Genomic DNA, 11,489 nt, shown 5'->3' on the forward strand with positions numbered 1-11,489 from the left:
ACAAACAATTGAATAATTGACACACAGCTGATGTATGTTGGGTATATTGGGTCAACCACAGCTGATTCCACTCTGGCTTAGAATCAATGGCATTACTAAAAGGAGGACTTTGAGGAGTGATGTTTTTGGAAACAGAAACCGAAAAAGATGTCTGGACGAGGAAGAGTTAGAGCAAGGGGCCCAGGGAGAAGAGCAGGCCCAGTGAGAGGAGCAGTGAGAGGTGTAGTAGTGAGAGGAGCAGGAGTAGTGAGAGGAGCAGGAGAAGTGAGAGGAGCAGGAGTAGTGAGAGGAGCAGTGAGAGGTGTAGTAGTGAGAGGAGCAGGAGTAGTGAGAGGAGCAGGAGAAGTGAGAGGAGCAGTGAGAGGTGTAGTAGTGAGAGGAGCAGGAGTAGTGAGAGGAGCAGGAGAAGTGAGAGGAGCAGGAGTAGTGAGAGGAGCAGGAGTAGTGAGAGGAGCAGGAGCAGTGAGAGGAGCAGGAGTAGTGAGAGGAGCAGGAGCAGTGAGAGGAGCAGGAGCAGTGAGAGGAGCAGGAGTAGTGAGAGGAGCAGGAGTAGTGAGAGGAGCAGGAGTAGTGAGAGGAGCAGGAGAAGTGAGAGGAGCAGGAGTAGTGAGAGGAGCAGGAGTAGTGAGAGGAGCAGGAGTAGTGAGAGGAGCAGGAGCAGTGAGAGGAGCAGGAGTAGTGAGAGGAGCAGGAGAAGTGAGAGGAGCAGGAGTAGTGAGAGGAGCAGGAGAGGAGCAGGAGAAGTGAGAGGAGCAGGAGTAGTGAGAGGAGCAGGAGTAGTGAGAGGAGCAGGAGTAGTGAGAGGAGCAGGAGTAGTGAGAGGAGCAGGAGAAGTGAGAGGAGCAGTGAGAGGTGTAGTAGTGAGAGGAGCAGGAGTAGTGAGAGGAGCAGGAGAAGTGAGAGGAGCAGGAGTAGTGAGAGGAGCAGGAGAAGTGAGAGGAGCAGGAGAAGTGAGAGGAGCAGGAGTAGTGAGAGGAGCAGGAGTAGTGAGAGGAGCAGGAGTAGTGAGAGGAGCAGGAGTAGTGAGAGGAGCAGGAGTAGTGAGAGGAGCAGGAGTAGTGAGAGGAGCAGGTCCAGGGAGAAGAGCAGGCCTAAGGAGAGGGCAAGGTAGAGGTATAAGAATGCGTGGTGGTGGCATTCTAAGGGCTACAAAGGCAGTGGTGAGTGATGGAATTCGTGCCACTATCATTGACCATGTGATAAACCACGGTCTTTCACTAAGGGAGGCTGGTGAAAGAGTACAGCCCAATTTGGGGCGGTCAACGGTTGCGTCAATTATACGCATCTTTCAACAAACCAACAGGTAAGTTTGGATTTTACATGGATTGTTTCTATTCTCACTTGACATGTCAATGAGGCCATACAGTAATGCATATGTTGATTTTTTTTGTCCCTCAAAAGAATGCAACGTCTTCCTCCCTCTGGGGGAAGAGGTAAGCTCCTTAATCATCAACAAGAGCTTGCCATAGTAGATATGGTTGTTGCAAATAACGCAATTAAACTGCATGAGATTCAAAGCAGAATTTTGGAGGACCAAGAGATATTTCACAATATCAATAGCATCAGCCTCGCAACCATTACGCGGACATTGTCCAAACACAGAGTGCGGATGAAACAGCTCTACACTGTTCCCTTTGAGAGGAACAGTGAGCGAGTCAAGGTGCTACGACAACAATATGTCCAGGTATAGTGTGTATATTCAATTCAATGTACAGTTCTATAAGCTTTGCACTTTTCAAGTAGGTAACCTACTCAGTAATAGGTTACAGTACTGTATGGTATATAGTACTATAATGGCATGATTTACATAAATTTTGTTTCAGAGAGTTATGGAATTGGAGGCCAACCAGGCCCCTCATGAATTCGTATACGTGGATGAGGCAGGATTTAATCTGGCCAAAAGGCGTCGACGTGGAAGAAATGACATTGGAAAAAGGGCCACAGTTGATGTTCCTGGACAGAGAGGGGCAAATATCACTATGTGTGCGGCAATTTCAAATGCAGGATCACTCCTCCACAAATGTCAGGTTGGACCTTACAACACCGAGCGCCTCCTTGCTTTTCTCGATGATCTCCACCAGCGCCTGGTTCCAGAGCAGGATCAGGAGGGTGAAAACAGGAGGACCTTCGTTATCACCTGGGACAACGTGGCCTTCCATCACTCACAAGCAGTTACAGCATGGTTAGAGGTCCACCCAAGACTGATTCGTCTATTTCTTCCACCCTATTCACCTTTCCTCAACCCCATAGAGGAGTTCTTTTCTACATGGAGGTGGAAAGTCTATGACCATCAGCCACATGACCAGTTGTCCCTCCTTGAAGCCATGGATGCTGGCTGCAGGGACATCACAGTTGATGATTGTCAAGGGTGGATCAGGCATTCCAAGCGGTTTTATCCAAGGTGTATCGCCTTGGATAACATCAGATGCGATGTGGATGAAAACTTGTGGCCTAACCCTGAAGATCGCAGGGATTAGATAAAGGAATTTTGTGCTTTTTTTTAGTTCTCCCTTTTTACTGGGCTTTTTGCTGTTGCTTTTTTGTTCATGGATATTTTGTTAACTTTACAGTAAACAATACTGTAAAACGTTTTCTGTTGTATCATACTGTAAACAGTATTTCTACTATACCTCCTGTAGTAAACAGTAAAGAAAAAAAAACTGATTCGCTTTTTACTGGAATGCTTTTGAATGTGAACATTACATGTGGATATACAGTACAGTTCCCAACCAAAAAATTTGGCGTAAAAAACAGTGGATTGCATGTTTTGCATGCAAATACCTGTAAAACTGAAACATAAAAGTCTATGCAGTTTTTGTAATGTCCACAATAGCCAGTATTTTGAAACCTGGTGTACTTTGATTGGCTGCATGTTCCTTGTGAAGTGAAAACAAGAGTTATTCTTTAAAAGAATAATTTCATTTTGAGTCAGATGTCCAGTGTTTTGGTAAAGTTAGTGTGTGCAGAGAAAGATGTCTTCTATTTTGAAATGAAGAGTTAGTATATAGTTAACAAAATGTGCTTTTGAGAAGAAAATGATCTATTTGGCCAATTGTGTTTTGTAGGTGTAAGTCTGTGTTAAGAGTTTAGAAAAAGTATTTTAAGTATAGGTAAGCGCTCGTTAGCGATGGAAAAAAACTGTAATCTCGACAAATATCAGAGAAGCAGAACATTCTGGTGGAGGGTTTACGATCTCCAGCCCCAGGCTCAGGTTCCCCTCATTCAAACTCTACTGGATACAGAATGTTCTGCTTGTCTGATATTTGTCGAGATTAAAGTGTTATGCACACTCCTGTAGTAGCATGACAACTGGACATGTTGTGATTCTCCATGTTGACATGTTGACTGATTTGGGGATATGGAGAGAAATAAATTCAATTTTCATGAGTCTGCAGCATTGGTCTTGTGTAGTGTTTGGTGAATTTATTGTATATTTGCACTTTCTCAGAGTACTTCACTTATAGAACTCTAATCACTGAGAACTGGAATTGCTAAATATGTTTAAGGTTAGCAACAGCAGTGTGTAACTGGCTAAAGCAGAATTAAGTCATATGAAGCGTGTGTGTTTCATATGGCAAAAAAATATTGTTTTGATAAAAAAGTGTATAGTTTTTACAAGAGTGTTTAGTTTTGCAAAGGATCTGAGGTGTTCTGCTGATTGGGTGTGTGGTTGTGCTGATTGTGTTTAGTGTTTGAAACACCGGGCCCTGTTTTGAAAATCGTGCTTAAGCAATCGAAAAAAACTGTAATGTATACAAGTGTGTTTAGTGTTTTGCAGATCACTGTGTGTATTGTTTTGCAAAAAGTGTGAATATGATATTGTGCTTATTGTGGTGCAGATCTGGGCCATGTTCTGCTCCTTGAGTGTCAGGTTTGATAATTGTTTAACACTTTTGATTTTAGTGTTTATGCAATCAAAAGAAACTGTAAATGAAAACACGCTGCTGTAGCTCTGCTGCCCCCTGCTGGACACCTGCTGCTCTCACAGCTCAGCTGCACCGACCAATAGGGGGAGAGCTGGACCGTTACCATGGACACGTTGTACAGCGCAGTGGGACGGTCGGAGGCAGCAGAGAAGCTAACGAGCTAACAGGCTAGCAGGCTAACAGGCTAACAGCTAGCAGCTAGCAGGCTGGTCAGCGGACTGTTAGAATATGAATATGAATATTTAATATGACTCCCCCGGTGGAAGTCACACATTCAGACCCGAGAACCGCCGTGTGATTCGCTGCAGTTAGCATGTTAGCATGTTAGCATGTTAGCCTGAGAACCAGCCGCCGGACCGACGCGCTACCCTCATATTACGCCGTTATAGAGCTCATGCGCTCGGTCAGTAGGGAGACAGCACCGACAGCCCCACAGACGGGAGGGATGCGAGGAGACGGCCGGACTGGGACAGTGTGACCCGGGTCTGTGGCTCTCTGGGCGGGGACTGTGTGCCGAGACACGGCCGAGCTGCGCGCCGCCGGTCAGGCCCCGAGTCTGGGATGAGATGCGGCGGAGCGGAGGGCCCGTTAACCCGAACTAACCAGGTGAGCTGAACCGGGCTAACCAGGTGAGCCAGACCGAGCTAACCGGGTGAGCTTTCAGACATTAATGTATGAAACATGGACCGAACCATCAACCACTGCTCCATCAATAATCGATCATTCACCCTCCTCCAATTTATAATCAATAATCGATCACTCACTGTGATTATTATATCTATATCTACAGATGAGCAGGTAACTACTGATACTCACTGTGGTGAAGTTAGATGAAGGTGGATATTAAACATACTTCATGTTAGAAAATTATATATTTATAATAAAAAAACACATTCGTATTATCAACCGGCTGCAATCAATGTTTCTCAAATATTAATATCATAATAACTGAATCCATTAAGAGAGGTGTGTCCTGTTTGACTTGTGAATCAACTGACATGATTTGTGTCAGTTTCACATCATCAGACCAAACCAATCAAGCGTGAACTCATTGATCAGTCGCAGCCCGGATGAGAAATGACCCGATCGGTTAATCCATTATAAAAAGAGTTTGATCAGTGAACTAAAGTCCGGCTGGTGATTGTGTGATGCTGTTGTTGATTCAGTTTGCAGGATGGATGTGTGCAGCAGGACCCCGAACCGCACGGCGCCGGTCGGGGAGGACGGACTGCCAGGCGCCGACGTGCCGCTCTGCTCCCGCACTAATGGCTGGAGCTGGCCGCCTCACCCCTTCCAGCTGCTCGCGTGGCTGCTCTACGTCTACTTCGCTGTTACCAGCTTTGGCGTGTTCGTCCCCCTGCTGCCCGCTCACTGGATCCCTGCAGGTTACATCGTATCCTTCCACTACACGTAGACCGTCACTGTGATGGAGCCTGAGGGCCTCTGAGGGCCTCTGAGGGCCCCTGTTCACAACAGATAATAACTCTGTGGGTTGTTTGAAAGTTAGATGAAGAAAATGCTGTTTGTGTGTTTGTCCTTAACTGCGTGTTAGTGCACGGGCATCATGTTTGTGTGTCACCTGTGTGTCCACGTGATGGCGGTGTCCATGGACCCGGCCGACTACAACGTCAGGACAACGAGCCACAGGGGTCCAGTCCCCGCTTTCGACCGCTCCAAACATGCACATGTCATCGAGAATTGCCACTGCTACCTCTGCCAGGTGGACGTGTGAGTAACACACACAAAGACACAGACACACACTCATACACACTCTCTCTCTATCCGTCCACATCTGGAATGTTTCAGAGCTTCAGACTCTTCAGTTCATTCTGAAGCTAAACATCAGGTGTGAAGGTTCCTCAGACCAGAAGAGGAGTTCTGGATCAAACTGAACCAGGTTCTGTTGCTTTTGCAGTGAAAACACTTTGTTGATAGTTTAGACTTTTGGACCAATCACAGGAAGTAGAGACAGAATTAAACAGTCGACCTCTAGAACCTCTGATCCACTGACGTGAACAGACCTTCAGTGGTTTCATGTGCTCCACTTGTTTTACATGTTTAATGCAGCTCAGCCCTTCAACATGTATAAATAATGAGCCGAGTCTCTAAGAACTGGGTCAGAGGAGCCAGACGTCCTGGAGAGGACTACGATACCCATGATCCTCAGCTGCTGCTGTCTGATCAAGCTGAGCAGTGTGTGCGTGTGTCAGTGTGTTGATGCTTTTGTGTTGTTTCAGGGGACCAAAGTCTAAACACTGCAGTGCCTGTAACAAGTGCGTCGCCAACTTCGACCATCACTGTCGATGGCTCAACAACTGTGTTGGGAGCAGGAACTACAAGTGAGTCACATGATCTGACGACGGGAGTGTCCCCTCTGTGCTCTGTGTGTCCCTCCTGGTGCTGAGCTGTCCCCTCTGTGCTCTGTGTGTCCCTCATAGAGCTGAGCTGTCCCCTCTGTGCTCTGTGTGTCCCTCGTAGAGCTGAGCTGTCCCCTCTGTGCTCTGTGTGTCCCTCGTAGAGCTGAGCTGTCCCCTCTGTGCTCTGTGTGTCCCTCGTAGAGCTGAGCTGTCCCCTCTGTGCTCTGTGTGTCCCTCCTGGTGCTGAGCTGTCCCCTCTGTCCTCTGTGTGTCCCTCCTGGTGCTGAGCTGTCCCCTCTGTGCTCTGTGTGTCCCTCCTGGTGCTGAGCTGTCCCCTCTGTGCTCTGTATGTCCCTCCTGGTGCTGAGCTGTCCCCTCTGTGCTCTGTGTGTCCCTCCTGGTGCTGAGCTGTCCCCTCTGTCCTCTGTGTGTCCCTCCTGGTGCTGAGCTGTCCCCTCTGTGCTCTGTGTGTCCCTCCTGGTGCCGAGCTGTCCCCTCTGTGCTCTGTGTGTCCCTCCTGGTGCTGAGCTGTCCCCTCTGTGCTCTGTGTGTCCCTCCTGGTGCTGAGCTGTCCCCTCTGTGCTCTGTGTGTCCCTCCTGGTGCTGAGCTGTCCCCTCTGTGCTCTGTGTGTCCCTCCTGGTGCTGAGCTGTCCCCTCTGTGCTCTGTGTGTCCCTCCTGGTGCTGAGCTGTCCCCTCTGTGCTCTGTGTGTCCCTCCTGGTGCTGAGCTGTCCCCTCTGTCCTCTGTGTGTCCCTCCTGGTGCCGAGCTGTCCCCTCTGTGCTCTGTGTGTCCCTCCTGGTGCCGAGCTGTCCCCTCTGTGCTCTGTGTGTCCCTCCTGGTGCTGAGCTGTCCCCTCTGTGCTCTGTGTGTCCCTCCTGGTGCTGAGCCGTCCCCTCTGTCCTCTGTGTGTCCCTCGTAGAGCTGAGCTGTCCCCTCTGTCCTCTGTGTGTCCTGCAGGTTGTTCCTCTACAGCGTTGTCTCCGCTCTGTTGGGCGTCTGTCTGGTTCTGGTCGTCGCCTCCTACGTCTTCATCGAATTCTTTCTGGACCCGACTCAACTCCGCTCTGACAAACACTTCCTGGGTTTGTCCTGATCTGTGTTCACTTGATTTGAGTCCTCTGCTCAGAAACAATAGCTGTGTCTCAATTCAGGAGAGACACATTTAGGGTTTCCTAACCTGTGTGTGTGTGTGTTTGTGTGTCCAGTGAGGAACGATACAGGTGTGTGGTTCGTCTTCCTGCCCGTGGCACCGGTCCGATCAGCAGCAGCCGTGATTCCGTGTCTCGCCGCCGTCTCCGTGTCCCTGGGTCTGTTGTCGTCAGTTCTGCTGAGTCACCTGCTCTGCTTCCACGTCTACCTGAGTACGAGCCGCCGCCCCTCACACCTGACACCTGTCTGTCCGTTCACCTTGTTTTGTGCGTGTCTCACTGTGTGTCTTTGTGTGTCTCACTGTGTGTCTTTGTGTGTCCAGTGTGGAACAGACTCAGCACCTATGAGTACATTGTGCGGCAGCGTCACCGTCACGACAACCGAGACCTGAGGAAACCAGGACTAGTGAAGGAGCCGGAAACTCCTTCAGACCTCAGGGTAACAGACACACACAGACAGACACAGACAGATACACACAGACACACACTGACACACACACACACACACACACACACACACACACACACACACACTGACATACTCTGAGGTATTGAGGATCTGCTCTCTGCTGCCCCCCTCAGGACCTGAACTACTCTGGGACACTGGGTTATACCAACCCTCAGCTGGACGTGGAGGAACCTACCACTGTGTCGGCGCGGGGAGAGCCAGAGTAAGTGATCCAGGTTCCGCCCCTGGCCTGCTGTGATTGGCCGAGGCCGACTGACCGGTCCTAACAGGGTTCAGTCGCTAACGCTCGTTTCATAACATGGAGAGGCCCTCGTCGCCATGGACACAGTTTTCTTTGCAGTAAACAAAGTTAGATTCTTTGGCCGTGAAAACAAAGTGTGTATTGTGTGTTTGAGGGCTGTGTGTGCGTGTGTGTTCGGGTTCGGGTGTGTGTGTGACTACATAAATAACTGTACTCACCCCACTAAACTTTATTTTTACAGGACCTAGGGACGGGGGGGCTTGTCTACCGTCCTCTTTATGCTGCTGCAGGACAGGGGGGGGGGGGGGGCATGTCCACTGTCTTCTTTATACTTGTGTAGGACAGAAGGGGGGGGGCATGTCTAATGTCCTCTTTATGCTGCTGCAGGACGGGACATGTCCACTGTCCTCTACACTGCAGCGGGGGGGGGGGGGGCATGTCTTTAAACTCGAGTTGGTTGTCAAAGTAACGGCTATATGTTTTTTTGGACTGTTACATCATAAACAGGAGTGAGTCACTGACCTGTGTGTGTGTGTGTGTGTGTGTGTGTGTGTGTGTGTGTGTGTGTGTGTGTGTGTGTGTGTGTGTGTGTGTGTGTGTGTGTGTGTGTGTGTGTGTGTGTGTGTGTGTGTGTGTGTGTGTGTGTGTGTGTGTGTGTTAGGTTCCTGGTTAACGGCAGAGTGAGGAGTGTATCCAGTCCGGTCATGGAGGAAGAAGCTCCACCCTCCATGTCTACACGACTGAAAGCAACAGCACATACACACACACAACGACGCACACAGGTAAACATACAAACACACATTCACACACTTACACTGCAATCCATGTTTGTGTTGATTTGTGTTGTTGCTTTTGACAGAAAAAGAAGAAGAAAGTCCGTAAGGTTCCAATCGAGGAAACGAGGGAGCAGTGCTCGAGCGTGGCCCCGCCCCCAGGTAAACACACTTCCTGTGAACAATCGAACCTGTAGAACCAGTTTCCACCTCTGATTGTTGCTGTGTTGTTCTCCAGCAGATCCCAGTCTCTCCTCTGTGTCGCTCAGTCAGCGACTTCCTTTCCCCGTCTTTCCCCTGAGGGCCTCCCTGCCCCCCCTGGCCCTCGCCTCGGGCCCCGTTCAGGCTGCCGCCCCCCCTGCTGAGTACCACTCGGACTCTGCAGAGTCCTTGGAGGAGATCCCTGTGGCGTTGGCCAAACTGGGCTCTTCGTCCTCTGCCGCTGCCGGAGAAGCCTCCTCATCTTCACACAGAGCCTTCCCAGGGTTCCCCCTGCCCTCGCCCCAGCCCAGGACTAAGAGGAAGTCCACCTCCTCCCGTGCAAATAAGAGCGCAGCGGAGCTGAGGTTTGAAATGGCCTCCACCCAGCTGCCCACTGTGTTTGTAAGCCGCGCCAGTGGAGAGCCCCGAGAGGACGGCTTCAATCTGAGCAGGAGGCAGATGGGGCCAAGACCCGGGTCCAGACCTGGATCCAGATCTGGGTCCAGACCTGGATCCAGACCGGCGTCCCGGGCGTCACTGGGCTCAGGTGCAGCTTCCTGGATGGAGCGATAACCTGAGCCAACAATTCTTTTAATCTCTACAATCATGTGCACTGCAGCCACGCACAAGTCTTTATTTAACTGACTTTTATTTTGAAGGGTCTTTGTATATCTCACTATTTATTGTTTTGATATTTTTTTATTCTGAAGCCAAAGGCCAGTTCCTGTCTGTGCACAATCTTTATACTGCTGCTTGTGTGTTGAGCTGTTGAGACGCAGCTCACTGAGTTAGTGGATGTTTGTCTCTCTTTTCCTCTGCCCCCCCCCCCCCCCCATCATAAACTCCTGAGACGCCATCACATGTTTTTACTGTTTCCAGGTCTCTATGGTAACCCAGGACCAGAGGGATGGAGGTGTTATTAGGGAGATGACATCACTTCCTGTTCTCACAAGTCTCTGTTTAAATGCAGCAACAAAATGAACACAGAAAATGCTCATGCTGAAATCCCACGCCCCCCCCACTACATATGTTATATTGAATATTATGAACCATTAATTTAAATCACAATATCTTTCAGGCACCATTCATAATATATTCATGAATGAATTCATTTGTATTTATTTTGTAAATACTTTTTTTTTTATTTAAAAATATTTTTACTACATTTTTTCATACACTTTTCAGCCAATCAGAGGCCTCCTCTTCCTCTCTCTTGGATGTTGATTGGTCGCAGGTTCAGACAAGAACCTGATCATCGTTCTAGACGAAGCTAAACTCAACTGTTTGTGGACACATGTCTCTCTGAGTCTCATCAGGTCCAACGTCTCTCTGGACATTTTGCTGTAGCGTTTATATTAGCTGCTGATGCTAACGGTGGCTAACCTGGTTAGAGCAAACACCCCCCCCGCCCAACCCACTGAAATAAAAACAACTTCTGATTTTTACTGGAGCGCTTTGATCTCAGCCCTGACCTCTGACCCCTGAGGTCAAAGGACCATCGATCCTGACGTTTCTCGAACTCCTGAATGTTTCAGTTCGTCCCCTCTGACAATTTCGTGACATTTTCTCACCTGTTGAACAATAAAATCAGAAATCTGAGTTTTACATCACGTCTGTTTCCTTCCTGTCACTAGCGCCAACTTCAATCAGACAATAACTTTATAAAAGCTGTCATCACATATCTTCCCCTGTCGTCACCTGTCATGAAGCTTGTCCTCACTTGTTGACACGTGTCTTCACATGTCTTCACCTGTCTTCATCTGTCTTCACATGTCTTCACCTGTCTCATGAAGCTTGTCCTCACTTGTTGACACGTGTCCTCATCTGCATTCTGAAGCTCATTTAAGATTCACAGGTTCCATCTTTCCTCGCCAATGTGAGCCAACTTTCTGCTGCTCTAGATTTTTACTTCATCGGCTCATGTGACCTCAGAACCATGTGACCTCAGAACCAGGGACCTGACCCCCTCGTTAGTATCAGCCAGTAAAACCACAAGCAACCAATCAATCACGTGTATCACCAGTGCTTCGCCCTGGTTTTATTTTGAAAGGCTGATAACTGTGTGAGTGTGTGTGTGTGTGTGTGTGTGTGTTTGCATGTCATCATCCTTCCACAATGTGAGGAGTGGTTGCCCCGGCAACAGGCCACGACAACATCATAACAGCATCAATCAAAGAGGAGTGGCGATGAGAGGTATGAGACACACACACACACACACACACACACACACACACACAGATGTTTGTGTGTTCAGACCTGCTGCACTCGACACTTTGATGACATCAACAGGAAGTGGCTGCGGGCTGAGGACTCTGTCATGTGACTCTGTCCCTGCTGGTCGTCCCGGTCCCCAGTGTCCCCCCGCGCCCTCA

General features: G+C 49.0%; 2 protein-coding genes across 3 annotated transcripts; both read left to right on the top strand.

The window, feature by feature from the left end:
- The first annotated feature begins 778 nt into the window (after nt 1-778).
- On the top strand, nt 779-2,477 carry LOC128430020 (uncharacterized). The gene is made up of 3 exons (XM_053416320.1): nt 779-1,303; nt 1,402-1,684; nt 1,824-2,477. Exons 1-3 carry the CDS (start codon nt 1,122-1,124, stop codon nt 2,475-2,477), a joined length of 1,119 nt encoding a protein of 372 aa, XP_053272295.1. The 5' UTR covers nt 779-1,121.
- Nucleotides 2,478-5,100: 2,623 nt separating this feature from the next.
- On the top strand, nt 5,101-10,688 carry zdhhc1 (zinc finger DHHC-type containing 1). 2 transcript variants are annotated; one of them, XM_053428043.1, is made up of 10 exons: nt 5,101-5,319; nt 5,479-5,654; nt 6,164-6,265; nt 7,243-7,367; nt 7,491-7,646; nt 7,757-7,872; nt 8,016-8,104; nt 8,805-8,925; nt 9,003-9,078; nt 9,155-10,688. In XM_053428043.1, the coding sequence occupies exons 1-10, from the start codon at nt 5,101-5,103 to the stop codon at nt 9,688-9,690; spliced, it is 1,716 nt and encodes a 571-aa protein (XP_053284018.1). In that variant the 3' UTR covers nt 9,691-10,688. The 2 variants fall into 2 exon arrangements, with proteins under 2 accessions (XP_053284018.1, XP_053284027.1); XM_053428052.1 differs by having other exon boundaries at nt 9,158-10,688.
- The last annotated feature ends 801 nt before the right edge of the window (nt 10,689-11,489 follow it).

Source organism: Pleuronectes platessa, chromosome 1 (genome assembly GCF_947347685.1).
Source record: "Pleuronectes platessa chromosome 1, fPlePla1.1, whole genome shotgun sequence".
Taxonomy (NCBI): domain Eukaryota; kingdom Metazoa; phylum Chordata; class Actinopteri; order Pleuronectiformes; family Pleuronectidae; genus Pleuronectes; species Pleuronectes platessa.